Source organism: Phocoena sinus, chromosome 4 (genome assembly GCF_008692025.1).
Source record: "Phocoena sinus isolate mPhoSin1 chromosome 4, mPhoSin1.pri, whole genome shotgun sequence".
In the NCBI taxonomy this organism is placed as follows: Eukaryota; Metazoa; Chordata; class Mammalia; order Artiodactyla; family Phocoenidae; genus Phocoena; species Phocoena sinus.
The window spans coordinates 134,741,375-134,756,650 of record NC_045766.1 but is presented as its reverse complement, the minus strand read 5'-3'; the positions used below and the strand labels follow the sequence as shown (position 1 = coordinate 134,756,650).

The following is a 15,276-nucleotide window of genomic DNA, read 5'->3' as shown; positions in this document are numbered from 1 at the left end:
GACCAGCTCTTCAAAGAGCTAGACCAGTGTCTGATCAGGCAACCGTCTCCCGAGTGATCAGATGCAGGGGAACATTTCAAATAAGGTCCCAGGGGGAGAATGAGATTCTGAAGCAATAACGAGATCATGATTATTTCTGAACACACCAAGGACTCGGCATCATAGGTCAGGGGGCCTACCTGGAGGCTGGTGGAGGTAAGAAACAGGAGGATTACATGAGTTCTCCAAACATACAGACATGGCATTTATAAACCTATTTTACAGTAACCAGACCCAAGCCTCGGGCCCAGGGATGGGTCAGACTCCCAACTGAACGTAGCTGGGGGCGATGGGATTTCAAAGACCCTGGAAGCCATGATGAGCCCTGCAGTGAAAACAAAGGAAACCACAGTTTTGCTTCACAAAATGGGAAATTGTTTAGGGGGAAGGATTGTCGAGAAGTATTCCCAGAAGCTTTGAGGGTCCTGTCTTTGCTGTCCTATTGCCCTGTGGCTGAACACCAAACAGTGGTCCTCGAAAAGCAACACCGTTTCCAGACAGCACCTGCTGCCTCAGGCTGGAGCTCTGCCAAGCACACCCTGGGCCGGCTCCCTAAGGCTCATCAAACAACTGCAGGTCCAAGCGGACCACGATCTCTCCCGTGGGAACTTCATGCAGCAGGAGACACTTTGTAACTGGACCCTTGGAACCCTGGTCCTTCTTGATGTCAGCCACGCGGATCTCCGTCCGACCCAAAAAATCTGAAAGGAGAAACACACAGACCCTCCTCAGAGAGGATGCCTTCTCTTCAAGGCAGGTACTTGGCATATTGGGAATGTCCCAGCCAATTGTTATACTCTTCCTTCTTCCAAAAGGGAATTAGGTCAGTTTCTGAGAATTCAGGGACTGCAATGACAGCATAATTTTTATTTTCTTAATTTTTTAAAATAAATTCATTTATTTTACTTATTTATTTTTGACCCCATTGGGTCTTTGTTGCTGCGTGCGGGCCCTTTCCAGTTGCGGTGAGCGGGGGCTACTCCTCGTTGCAGTGCAGGGTCTTCTCATTGCAGTGGCTTCTCTTGTAGCAGAGCACGGGCTCTAGGCGCACGGGCTTCAGTAGTTGTGGCATGCAAGCTCGGTAGTTGTGGCTCGGGGGCCCTAGAGAGCAGGCTCAGTAGTTGTGGCACACGGGCTTAGATGCTCCGCAGCATGTGGGATCTTCCCGGACCAGGGCTTGAACCCTTGTCCCCTGCATTGGCAGGCGGATTCTTAACCACTGCACCACTAGGGAAGCCCAGCATCACTTCTAAATGAAGTGAAAACAAACAGGTACCAGGATGGGGATGAAGGAGAGCCCAGAAGGAGCTCAAAACACAGACTTTCCTCACACTCGAGGACCCCCAAAGGGCTATGAGCTTCCTGGGAGGCAATGCAGAACCAGATGTCCTATCTGCTGAGCAATTTGCAACTTACATGAAATTTAAAGAAATTGTCCAGAAGAAAGTCAGCTATTTCTGGGACAAAAATTGGACAGTAGTTTCTCCCAGGGGTTGACCCAGGAACATGCTTCGCGATGTTACACTCCTTTTCGAAAAGCCAAGGATGGTGAACAAGGGCTGGTCCTTATAATGCACCACTGTAAGTGCCAGAGAGCAAACTCGAGGGGGTGGGGAGGAGGTGCCAGTACGGGAGCTGCGCGCTTCCAGCCATGCTCCCAGGACTATCTCAACACCACTTTTTATCAAATATTGAGTCAGTATGAGAATGGACGTGAGCGTGTTTGAAACAATTGTTGATGCTGTGCAAAGGTACAATGGTGTTAAACGGGCCTCCAGACCATTAACTCCTTCATTTTTTCATTCAACGATTAGTTTTTGGAATATACTATGATCCAGGAACACTTGTACAGGAAACAGCTTTTCTTTCAACGGTTAAAACCTGGGAACTTTTTCTGGTGGAAGATACCGGTTTATTTTTCCCCTTGTGCATTTCATGGAAATGATCTTTGAAGTAAGAACAATACTAGGATTTGCAATTTAAACTCCAGTGGAGCTGCCATTGTGTCGTGGTATTTCACTACTAAAATAAATCCAACCTCAAGCCTTTATTTATCAGAATTAACACTGCCAATGAGGGACTTCCCTGGTAGCTCAGTGGTTGAGAATCCACCTGCCAATGCAGGGGACACGGGTTCAATCCTTGCTCCGGGAAGGTCCCACATGCCGCGGAGCAACTAAGCCTGTGTACAACAAGTACTGCGCCTGCGCTCTAGAGCCCGTAAGCCACAACTAGCGAGCACGCTCGCTGCAACTAGAGAGAGAAAGCATGTGCGCAGCATGGAAGACCCAACGCAGCCAAAAATAAATAAATTTAAATCCAAATTGCCATTGAAACACAGTGCTTAAGAGCCCAGACTTATGAGTCAGATCGGTCTGGTCATGCTCTAACATCTAGCCAGCTATGTGACCATCTCTGGGCAACAATTAATAGTAACTAACTCACAACGAGATAATTCATATAAAAGTACGAAAAGACAAAAGCCACGTGGAGCAATTTAAGCCTTGCACAGATCATGCCTGCACTGGACCCTCACTCCTAGCACTTAATTTTACTCCTTTGAATATAATTAGGTTGAGACCGCAATCTTTAAACTTACTCTCTTATTTTTGTTGCGTTGAGGAAGGGAGAGAGAAGTTTCTCAGAATCATTGCCAGTCCCATTTTTTTTTTCCAGGCTCAAGCAGAAACAGAAAGTTGGTTGAAGGGATGATACATCCAACATAATCCCATCCCTTTAATTAACCAGAAATGTCACCCAAAGGGCACTGATTGATTCTGCCACGTTTTTTGTGGGCTAATGTTCTTCTTGCTCTACTGGCTAGTTTTATGAATTTTCACCATAGCTTTTAGCCAAGGACTAAAGAATTGGGCAGAGGCTTTGTGGTATAGCTCTCTCTGCATTTACTTGCTTTGGGGAAGCACAGGACCATGGTCTTTTCTAGGGCAGCTGGACCACTCTAGACCAAGCATACCTTGTCCACCTTCTCTGAGACAACCTGGCATCAGTGAAGGCCTCTTTCCAAGGGATGCTGAGTCTTGTCTAATGCCAACCTCATCTCTCTGGCAGGAAGCCCAAGAAATTCTGGGCACGAAGTTCCCAGGTAGAAAATATTTAGCCATGAAAGCCAAGTGACAGCGAAAGGGGAAGGGTGCCTCGGGGCCGCTTTTTACTCACCGTCTGGAGAGAACTGGTCCCTCTCGAATACGGTGATGCAGAGGACCTCCTGCTCCAGGTCTTTGATGAAGAACTGGCAGTTGGAATTCCACTTGGGATTCAGAGTGTCCTGGATTGTCTTGGTGATGTGACACTGGGAGCCCATGGTCACCTCGCAGTACGGGTTACTCTTTCCTAGAGGGAACAGAGCCTGCTTGACTCCCGCCTGCCACCCAGCTCTTCTGGGTGAGCGTGGTGGGGTCACAGTCATGTGGCAGCTGTTCCCGCTACACCCCTCATTTTGATCTCACTCCAATGCCACACTTAATAAGCTGCATAAAATGGAGAATCCAGGCAGAAACTCACACAATCCAGCATCATACTTAAAGTATACTACTTAAATATTCATAATACTTAAATAATTACATTAGTGGGCTTCAAAACTAAGCCTTTCCTGTCTCCTCACTTTAGCCCTAGATTGTGTCAAAACCACAGTCATCCCTCAGTATCCACGGGGACTGGTTCCAGAACCCTCCACAAATACCCAAATGCTCAAGTCCCTTAGATAAAATGGTATCGTCTTTGCTACCCACATCCTCCCATATACTTTAAATCACCTCTAGATTACATGTAATAACCTAATACAATGTAACTGCTATGTAAAGCATTGCCAGTGTGTGGCAAATTCAAGTTTTGCTTTTTGGAAATTTTTCAGATTTTCTTCGAATATTTTCGATCAGCAGTTGGTTGAATCCGCAGGTGCAGAACCTGCAGATACAGAGGGGTTGACTGTATTGTGAAAGGGCAGCCACTCAGATCTTTCTCGAAAGCAAAACGGTCGAAAAGAATTTAAAAAAAATTTTTTTAACAAGTGCTACAAAAACCAAGTCTGGAAGGAAATTGAGGATTATGGAAACAGCACATTTGTCTTAAAGCCAGGTGGAGGGGATGCAGAAAAGGCTTCCACCACTAATATGTGATAGAGGGGGCCTCTTGGGTCCTTACCGTGTGACCGACAGGGTTTCAGTTCAATGCCCTCAACCACGTTCACCATCAACCTTCCAATGCCTGTGGCTCTTTGGGAACGGACTATGACAGCAAGAGAAACAACACAAAATGCTCCCGTTTAGGATCTGCTGCCTTTTTGGTTTGCCTGGGGAGCAAGAACAATTCCCCACCCCTACTCCACCTGGAATTCTCGCTTCCTTGATCCTGGAATCTGCTCTCCACCCCTCACCCTGCACCCCCGCTCTCCCTCTTCCGCCTGCCTGCCCCCTCAGGCTCTCCCCTACCCCCAGGCCCATCTTCCAGCTCTAAGGGTTCTAGGCACAACCAAACGGCTCTCTGCCGCCACTCTGCGGGATCCCGGGCCCCTCTGCCCAGCGATGTATTTACCCAGGTACGCCTTCTCCCGCTTCTTCTTCTCCGTCTCTATGTAGAGTTCAGAAGCAGCTTTGATTTTCTGCACCCAGGCGGTCCTTGGAAAGGGAGAGACAGAACGGTGCCAAACAGAACTCAGGCTTCAGGTCTGTACAAATTCAGTTTCTAGGACTCTGCCTTGTTCGTTTGATTTTTACAACAAAGGCTCAGCAAAGAAAGTCTGGTTTTATGTCACATGGTGCTAATCATGATTTCTACCATGCACAACAAAGGCATGTGTGATATTTTTACTGATGTACTCAAGACCTGAGTTTGCGTCCCCATGGAAGAAAATCTATGATGATAAATGCTGCCCTGGAGGAGATGTTGGCAACAACTCCTCTTCCTTCCTTCTTGAAAAGCAACACATATTTGCCTAATCCAATAAGGCCAGAAGGATTTCTCTTACTAAACCATCCAAGGAAAGAAACCATTTCCCAGATAAGGAACCACTTTCCATGAAAGAGCACACACACGCTGGGGAAAGCATCTTGGCTTTCCCCAACATCTTGGCGTGATGTTTTCGCCTTCCTTTTCCTGAGAAGCATATGTATGACGACTTTAGCCAATTTCCTGCTTTTTGGCACAAATGCTCTTGGAATGCTGTAGGTCTTATGTCAAGTTCACCCTTCAGAAAATAATCTGTTTCATTTGGCTCCGGGGCAGAACCTTGAAGAAGAGATTAAAGCAAAAATGCCCACAGTTCTAGGATCCAGAACGTCTGTCCAGGGGAGCCAGCTGAGGAGGGGGTCAGGATTAGGTGGTCCTATCCATCCCCAAATCACTTTCCTATTGGTTTCTGCCACCTGGGAAACCTTGGGAAATGAGATGCTCCATTTATCTCAGATTCTGAAAATTGCTTTTTAAAAAATTCTCAAGCAAAATTCATTTCAATGTCTTTTACTTTGCAAAATTCATGCCATGGGTCAAACTTCCGAGAGACTCTAGAAAAACGTATTAAGACAGCCCCACCCTCATGCCCCCGCCCCACCTCCAGCCAGAGGGGGTGGCATTGCAACTGAAGGAACGTTGGGACCTGCTGATTAATTAAATGTCCCACATCTGTCCTACACCTGGTGGGACCTGGACGCCCAGTGCCAGTGAGGAGGCAGGTCTTACCTTTCGTTTATGCTTTCTGCTCGGAGGGTGTAGACTCGGTCAATGTGGGAAATGTGGAAGATGGGTTCATCCCCGGAAGGGTCAGTGGGTAATTTTACTAGAACCTCATTTAGGAAAATAGGCTGAAAAATAATGCACAGCCATTACAAAACCAGACTGGGGGCCGTGTATTGCAATAAACTATGAGTATGTGTGTGTGCTTACATGCACGTGTTCTAATAAACTAGACTGAGGGTGAAGGGTGTGTGTGTGTGTGTCTGCGGTGGGGGTGGGAGGGTGTTTCAGTAAACTATACCAGAATAATGATTTTGTGTTCATATTGACTTTCAGATACTGCAAATTATAAATATGGATTTCCCCCCTCCGTTTTGCAGGTATTTTTAAAGTCCTCCAGAATAAGAACTGATGGGTCTGTTTTTCTCATAGTATATCCTAGTCAGCAGTTTCCATCAACTCTACCTCCAAGCAATTCTCTCCAAGTTGTTCATACAAAGCTGCTAGTGACAAGCTACATAAGTACATTGTGCTTTTTCCCAAAATAAAGCTAACTGCTGCTTCAGAGAAAATTCTTCTGTGAAAATACCCACACAGAGACAAGTTTAGAAAAACAATATCCCATGACACGAAAACACACAAACACAGCCATGCACGTAGAAGCAGACCAAATAAACAGCTTAGGAAAATTCTCTACACGTTGACTATTTAGACTGGCTTTTGCTGGAAAAAGGTGAGGGGCACAGATGTTCCAAACCATCTTGAGAAGTTTGGAGGGAGATCTGGGAATGTTCAGGAAGTGGGTGCTTGAGTTCTAGTCTCGAACTTTCCCACACCTGCCACACTAGACCGGGAACCCCACCAGGGCAAGGCATATCTTCAACACATCTGGGGGACCCACAGTAGCCACTTGACAGCTAATAGATGTTTCGTCAATTGATTTGAGCGTCGTTCCTTTTCTGATACTGCTGGACCCGTGATGCTGTGGTCACCCTAAATCCTGTCTCAGCCCCTGCACTTCCTGTATGCCACAGCCTCCAAACCCTGCTGAAATGCTCCTTTTGGAAACTTCCTCCTCCCCCAAACATCAACCCTGATGTTGCAATCTAGAATCAAACTTACGGTTTTGTACATTTTATACTGCAGGTTTGATTTGGGGCTGAAGACTTTGTCGGTGCCCGAGGAGCCCAGGGGCTTTATGATTTGGGTCAGCAGGAGGAAGTCGTTGAAGAGGAAGCCATACAGCTCCTTGTTGCTCTTGGCCTTGTAGAGTTTCCCACTGTGAAGAAACTTGCGTGGCCCCAAGCAATTGGTCACTGAATTGAACACAAGTTGCTGAGAAAGGAAAACAAAACCCAAAGAAGACAGGATGAAGTGAGGTCATTTTTTTGTTTTGTTTCGTTTTGTTTTGTTTTTCTGCATCTGAAAGCATGGGTTCCATCAGAATCTGAAGCCTGTAACTTAGGCTCAAATCAAGGACTGCTTTGAAAACTTCAGGCAGGGACTTTTGGAGCCAAGAAGTCAAAGTCGTGGTTCTGGAGATTCCACGTGTCAAGATGAACTTTGGCTATAATTCCTAATGCTTTTCCTTGAGGTCTGCTCAGTGTCTCAGGGCGACTGGTGCTTTTCCCCCTTGTATTTATTGGGGAAACTGGGCAGCAGGAAGAAAACACTCAGCCCTCTCCCTCCTTAATGGGTATGTGCTGTGTGCAGACTAGTCCGCCGGAGGTGGCATGAACCAGCTCCAATGATGGCCCTGCACAGGCTCAGACAGTCCTATGTGGTTCTGGAAAGCAGCAGAGACTCTCCCTGTACAGTTCTACAGGACAAATGCTACTTTCCAAGGCGCAGCTTGAGTCCAGGCCCCTACCACATGGGTGGACTACAAAACTCAGTGGTGCTGACAGATGCCTCGAAGCCAAGCAGAACAGACACTGTTGGTGCCCATTATATCTCACCCAATTCACTGGCCCTGAAAATGTGAAGGGGACAGGCAGCTCTCTTCCTTCCACTTCCCAAAACTTGGAGACAGATCTAAGTGTGGAAACGCAGCTCTGTCATCCCCCTGGGCTCTATCATCTCATGCTCTATCATCCCCCCTTGGGCTCTATCATCTCCTGTGAGCAGGTTCTAAAGGGGCAGAGGGAGACTGTAGAAGATATAACCCCACTAAGGCCCCCCTTTTGGATAGCGGGGGAGAGACTGAGGGAGGGGAAGGCCACAGCTGTGCCCAGGAAGTGATACGATCCAGGCAGGAGTCAGAACTTCAGGTCTCCACCTGCCCACACTTGGGCCCCAGGGGTATCCTCCATCCAGCAGCCTTCAAGGCTGAGACTCCCTCCAGAGCTATGAACCCTACAGACCTCCCTGAGAAGAGTATTAATGAAGAGGTGACAGTTCACAACACACATTCCCCAAGAGATGCTGCTGGCCACCTGTCTGCCTCCAGTGTGGGAGAAAGAATCAGTGGGGCCTCTATGACCAGAGACCTATAGGCAGCAAGGAAGCATGACCAGTCCACTCTGTTCTCAGGTACAAGGAGGGACGAGGGCCTCTAACCTCCCACTGAGGTTCTGAGGGAGCCCCAAAGACTGAAGGTGACACCACAAAGAGAGCCTTCAAAGGATGTCAATCTAGCCCTTTTTACTCACCAAGAGAGAGTTCAAGCCACTTGGGGGCAATGAATCTAGCAATTCACTTGGATGACATAGAGTTGATGTGGTTTATTCACACTCAAAGGTTAGAGCCTCCAACTGGCCAGGCTAACACTGAACATATGTGAATTGGGAACAGACTTGATAGTTCTTGATCTTAAGACAAGAATGCCAAAGACGGCATTTATTTGAAACTTAATCACTGGTGTGTGTCCAGATCTGGGCCAGGAAACAGAAGCCAACACGCCCCCTCCCCACGATTGTGAACCCTGACTGTACAGACAAAACAGACCATACAGAAAGCTGTTGTACAACAGCCAGGAAGGATCGATCACTAAAGAAGGACAACAGTCTATTTCAAAGAGGGTATATACATCCCAAAAAAGCAAATGACAAGAGTTTATTTTATTCTTAATGTTTTGAGGGTTTTTTTATTGCTGTGCCATGTGGCATGCAGGATCTTAGTTCTCTGAGTCCATGCCCCTGCAGTGGAAGTGTGGAGTCCTAACCACTGGACCACCAGGGAATTCCCTATTCTTAATGTTCTAAGATGAAGACCCAGGCCTCACTGAGTCCCGTGACTGCCGCCCTGAGACTCAGGGAAGGACCCCTTTAAAAGTGCACAGTGAGGGGAATTCCCCAGCAGTCCATTGGTTAGGACTCTGTACTTTCACTGCTGGGGCTGGGTTCGATCCCTGGTCAGGGAACTAAGATCCTGCAAGCCATGTGGTGTGGCAAAAAGAAAGAAAGAAAGAAAGAAAGGAAGGAAGGAAGAAAGGGAGGGAGGGAGGGAGGGGGAGAGAGAGAGAGAGAGAGAGAGAGAGAGAGAGAGAGAGAAAGAAAGAAAGAAAGAAAGAAAGGAAGGGAGGAAGAGAGGGAGGGAGGGAGGGAGGGGGAGAGAGAGAGAGAGAGAGAGAGAGAGAGAGAAAGAGAGAGAGAAAGAAAGAAAGAAAGAAAGAAAGGGAAGAAAGGGAAGGAAGAAAGGAAGAAAAAAGATAGGGAACATTGAAAAAGAAAAAAGAAAAAGTGCACAGTTGCACTTCAGGCTGGCAGATTCAGGAGCTGTTCAAGTCCACTGTCTTCAGGATCAAGTTAATGCTCCTGGGAATGATACACAGCCCTTCCTTGCCCTGGCTTCAACTTGCCTTAAAGCTTATCACCTGTCACCCTGCATTGCTCACCCAAGTCCTGCACAGGCTGTGCCCTCCACTGAAATGCCCTCCCCCTGGATTCTTTCCTGGAGAGGTATCTTCATCCTTCAACACCCAGCCGAGTGTCACCTTCTCCAACACGTCCCTGAATCCCTCCATGACGGTTCCTTCCTCCATGAGTGTCCAACAGCACTTGGCACCTAGATCTGCCTCATAACGTCTCACACTGTGTGGTAAGTATTGGTTTGATCCCTCTACTTGGTCCAGGACTGTAGGCTTCTTGAGATGGTGTAGGTCACATCTTATTGATTTCCATGTCAGTGTTTAGTACTGAGCAAGGCACATGGGCAGGTGCTCGGTAAATGTTTATTGAATGAATGAATGAATAAGTAAGCCAACCAACCAGTGAATGCTGCTGGATTGCTTATCAACACAGTTCCAAAATGGGAACCCACATCCATCACCTTGGTTTCCACATGGCTGCTTCCATAACTTTGGTTATCCCACACCTTCACAGAAGGGGGACAGGAGGCAGGGCAGGGAGGAAGCAGTGGTGCAACTTCCTTAGGTAGTTAATGCCTTTGAAACTTGTAAGAAGGAAGGAGCCACAGGGAGAGTGGGTGAGGGAGACAGTCTGCCTGGGCATTTTGGTAAACCCTAGTCAATGGTGTGTGTGCATGAATGTGTGTATGTATGTGTATCTGTGTGTGTGTACAGAGGCAAAGAGAAAGAGTGAGAACAGGCAGAAAGAATGAATGAGACTAAAGTAAAGATAAAGGACAAGAAGAGAATCAAATACTACAGAAGAGACTCTGTTTCTGGTAGTATGGTGGACTAGAGACTCTGACTCACCCAGTGAAAATTTTCAAAACCGAATAAAATATAGAACTGTAGTTTTTAAATGCAAGTGAGGTGGTAAAAATTAAAACTGAAAATAAGAAATTTGCAGAGGCCAAAAACAGCATGAAAATGTGAACCCTGGAAGATAAACAAGCCCCTAAGCTGGCTTTATCCCTGAGAGTCTTTCTTAAATCTGGTGACCTTAAGCTTCCATTTTAAAGGCTATGGAGGGTGCAAGAGACAGGAGATATATCCAGGGCCCACATGAGATAACAGGAGATCCCAAAACGCTAGACTCCAAAGGAAGAATGATAAGTAAACTCAGCACAGAAGGGATGACCAAGAAAACTTGCTTGTTTTTGAACTTGGTGTAAGTGGAGGGGGAAAAAAATGTCCCTGAGAATTTGTAACCACAATGCAGTTCTCATTTAAGTTTACAACCACAATTCACACACTAGTGTGATCTGAAAACCCCTCTATATCTAATTTAGGGTGATCCTGGTAGCTAGCAACCCTTGCAGGAGGAATACAACTTCAGACCTCAAAGATCCCACAGATAAAGTTCCAAGGAATGTTGAGCTCACAATCAAAAATCAAAGTACATACAGGGAAACAGACACGTGTGGTGAGAGCTAGCAGAAGCAACAGACAAAACAGTGAAACTCATAACCTGAGTTAATGGAATAATCAGATCTGAAATGTACAAGAATATATTTTAAATGTGTTAGGAAATAAATGAGAAGCATGGTCATTTGTGAAAGGACCAAGACAAGAAAGAAACCAGCAGATTAGAGAAAATAATTAGAATGCTGGAAAGGGTAAAAGAAAATAATTGAAATTTTAAAAAATCAGTAGATGGATTAAACAGCAGATTAGAAGCAGCTGGAGAGAGAATTAGCAAACTGGAGGCCAATAGGGAGGACAATTCATGTTTTTTTCTCGTCCTCCTTCAGGCCAGCTGCCAAGGCTCAGTGGGGGAGACCCAGGTCACACCCTAAGGCGCTACCTCAGACAGGCCTTCACACTGCACATGGGCCTGGATCCACTCCAGCCGGTCCGAGTTCTCCTTCTCCCGCACCCCTTCGTTCACCTGGGAGCACAGCTCCTCTGCCTTCTCCAGGGCGTGCTTCAAATGGCTGTGGTCTGGGTGGTTTTCAGGAGTGTTTTCCAGGATCTACATTGGAGAACAGAAGACATCATCCTTAGGCAGTGTGGGTGAGCCTGCAGTTCACTGTTCTGGAGGGCCAGACCCAACAGAGGCAGGGCATAGCACAGACCTTTCCTGAACAGTGCCCACAAGAGCAACTGCAGCTCTAAGCACCCACCTTGGCAATGACATGGAGAGAGGTGACCACTCTTTGTTGGCAGGGGACCCTTGAGGGGGCAGGGGCTGCCACATTATCTATACTTGGGGTATGAGGAGGGCAGTGGCTACAGCAAGGGCAATATCGCACCACATGTGGCTTTCTCCCTGGAGAATGGCTCTTTCCTGGGTCCATGCACAGCTGTAGGCATCTATGGACCCATGGAACTACATGCTAATGGGTGCATCTGAGCAAAGGCATTTTTCTGGATAAATTATTCCAAGCCAGTGGTTAAAAGTGCCAGCTCTAGAGCAAGACCTCCTAGTTTAAAATCCCTGCCCTGCCACTGACCAGCCATGATATGGGTCAGTCACATAAATATTCTGAGCCTCATTTTCCTAATATGAAAAATGGTGATACTAATAGCACCTCCTTCATAAGGTTGTTTGGAGGACTAAATGGCTTGATACAAGTAAAGCACTTTGCAAAGTACCTGGCCCTTTGAAGGTGCTCAGTAAGTGACAGCAGTTACCATCAGATTCTCAAAGGACTTTGAGGACACTGAGAACAGTCATCCTGAGGAAAGACACTAAGAATGAAGAAAGGTCCTAAGCCATCTTTGCAATGTACTAGGATTATTTTGAGGGTGTACTTGCCCAGGCCTTGTCCATATACAAATAAGTCAAGTGGGCTTTACCCTGAATAATATCTCATCCCTAGGGTATACTTTGGTTTAAAGTCCTAAGGAGGCACCCAATTTGAGGAAAACACCCAATCTGGGTCCTGTGTGTCCACCAATCATCTCCAAACAACAACCCCAGCCCCGGGTGGATCCTGGGTGTACATTAGAGTCCCTCTGAAAAGTCCTGATGCCTCAACTCTGACCATATCAGAATCCCCAGGGGTGGGACTCAAGCATCAGAATTTTCTAGAGCTCCCTGGGTGATTCTAACATACAGCCAAGACTGAGGACAACTGCTCTCGACAGGAAGCCCACATAGCTGAATTGTGTGAATTCTTTTTTGTTTGTTTTTTGTTTTTCAAAATGAAAATAGGTTTATGTTTTTTCTCATTGTAAAATTATTATTGTATAAAATTTAGAAAATTTAGAAAGTTATAAAAAACCTAAAAACCACCCATAATTGCACCATCTGGAAATAACCTCTGCCTATCTGTTAATACACTCTGCGTAGATATAAATACATATAGTTTAAAAAAAATAAACATTGGATCATGCTACCATATTACACTGTACCATTTTGTACTTGCTTCTTTCCCACTTCATGGCAGTTATAGCACAGCATTTAGTGTCCACTTTATATGGACCTGGATCATCATTTTATTATTTTTTAATTGAAGTATATAGAGCATCATTTTAAAAGATTCTATAATATGTCATTGTAAGGATGAACCACAATGCATTTAAACAGTTTCCTTCCCATAAAACTTCATGTTTCCAATTTTTCAATATTTCTCTGATTATTTCTTTAGAATAAATTCCTAGAGATGGTAGTGCTGAGCCAAAGAGAGTGTGGAGTTTGATGTATACATCGCCCTCCAAAAGGCTGAACCAGTCTACCTTCCACAAGCAAACTTGCCAACACTGAGGACTCACAATCTTTTCAATATATGCCTACCTGGCAAGCCAAAAGCAGGTATTTTCTTGTTTGCTTATGCATTTCTTTTATTACCAGAGAATTTGAATTTTGTGTACACTTAGTACATAAGTAAACTAAATGATAAAGCTAACATTTATATATGGCTTAGTAGGAGCCAGACATACATATATTCACTCAGTTGATTTCTCACAACCCTATGCAGTAGGTACTATTAGCATACCTACTTTACATATAAGGGAACTGAGGCCCAGAGAAGTTAAGTAACTTGCCCAAGGGCACACAGGAGTGGTACCAAGATTCAAATACAAGCAGCCTGGTGCCTGACATCATTTTCTGTAATTATTTTTTGTAACATCTTTATTGAGGTATAATTGCTTTACAATGTTGTGTTAGCTTCTGCTGTATAACAAAGTGAAGCAGCTATACATATACATATATCCCCAAATCTCCTCTCTCTTTCATCTCCCTCTCACCCTTCCTATCCCACGTTCTAGGTGGACACAAAACACCGAGCTGATATCCCTGTGCTATGCTGCTGCTTCCCACTAGCTACCTATTTTACATTTGGTAGTGTGTATATATGTCCATGCCACTCTCTCACTTCGTCCCAGCTTACCCTTCCCACTCTCTGCGACCTCAGGTCCATTCTCGACATCTGTATATCAATTTACATTCCCACCAACAGTGTAAGAGGGTTCCCTTTTCTCCATGCCCTCTCCAGCATTTATTGTTTGTAGATTTTTTTGATGATAGCCATTCTGACCAGTGTGAGGTGATACCATATTGTAGTTTTGATTTGCATTTCTCTAATGATTAGTGATGTTGAGCATCCTTTCATGTGTCTGTTGGCAATCTGTACATCTTCTTTGGAGAAATGTCTATTTAGGTCTTCTACACATTTTTGGTTTTGGTTGTTGTGTGTTTTTGTTTTTTTTTAATTTTATTTATTTTTGTATACAGCAGGTTCTTATTAGTCATCAATTTTATATACATCAGTGTATACATGTCAATCCCAATCACCCAATTCATCACACCACCACCACCACACCCCCGCCTCTTTCCCCCCTTGGTGTCCATATGTTTGTTCTCTACATCTGTGTCTCAGTTTCTGCCCTGCAAACCAGTTCATCTGTACCATTTTTCTAGGTTACACATACATGCATTAATATACGACTTTTTTTCTCTTTCTGACTTACTTCACTCTGTATGACTCTCTCTAGATCCATCCACATCTCGACAAATGACCCAATTTCATTACTTTTTATGGCTAAGTAATATTCCATTGTATATATGTACCACATCTTCTTTATCCATTGGTCTGTCGATGGGCAATTAGTTTGCTTCCATGACCTGACTATTGTAAATAGTGCTGCAATGAACATTGGGGTGCATGTGTCTTTTTGAATTATGGTTTTCTCTGGGTATATGCTCAGTAGTGGGATTGTTGGGTCATATGGTAATTCTATTTTTAGTTTTTTAAGGAACCTCCATACTGTTCTCTATAGTGGCTGTATCAATTTACATTCCCACCAACAGTGCAAGAGGGTTCCCTTTTCTCCACACCCTCTCCAGCATTTGTTGTTTGTAGATTTTCTGATAATGCCCATTCTAACTGGTGTGAGGTGATACCTCATTGTAGCTTTGATTTGCATTTCTCTAATAATTAGTGATGTTGAGCAGCTTTGCATGTGCTTCTTGGCCATGTGTATGTCTTCTTTGGAGAAATGTCTATTTAGGTCTTCTGCCCATTTTTGGATTTGGTTGACTGTTTTTTAATATTGAGCTGCATTAGTTATTTATATATTTTGGACATTAATCCTTTGTCCATTGATTCATTTGCAAATAACTCCTCCCATTCTAAGGGTTGTCTTTTTGTCTTATTTATGGTTTCCTTTGCTGTGCAAAAGCTTTGAAGTTTCATTAGGTCCCATTTGTTTATTTTTGTCTTTACTTCCATTACTCTAGGAGGTGGATCAAAAAA

General features: G+C 45.0%; 1 protein-coding gene across 1 annotated transcript in view; it reads right to left on the bottom strand.

Annotated features, from left to right (window-relative positions):
• Nucleotides 1-558: 558 nt before the first annotated feature.
• Nucleotides 559-15,276, bottom strand: part of ITSN1 (intersectin 1) — a 231,801-nt gene continuing 217,083 nt past the window's right edge. The window contains exons 33-39 of the mRNA XM_032630426.1: nucleotides 11,379-11,546; nucleotides 6,850-7,062; nucleotides 5,734-5,855; nucleotides 4,591-4,673; nucleotides 4,201-4,284; nucleotides 3,217-3,390; nucleotides 559-740 (exon numbers count right to left, since the gene is read on the bottom strand). Coding sequence (XP_032486317.1) covers nucleotides 592-740; nucleotides 3,217-3,390; nucleotides 4,201-4,284; nucleotides 4,591-4,673; nucleotides 5,734-5,855; nucleotides 6,850-7,062; nucleotides 11,379-11,546 — 993 coding nt within the window. The 3' untranslated portion in view covers nucleotides 559-591. The remainder of the gene's footprint in view (nucleotides 741-3,216; nucleotides 3,391-4,200; nucleotides 4,285-4,590; nucleotides 4,674-5,733; nucleotides 5,856-6,849; nucleotides 7,063-11,378; nucleotides 11,547-15,276) is intronic.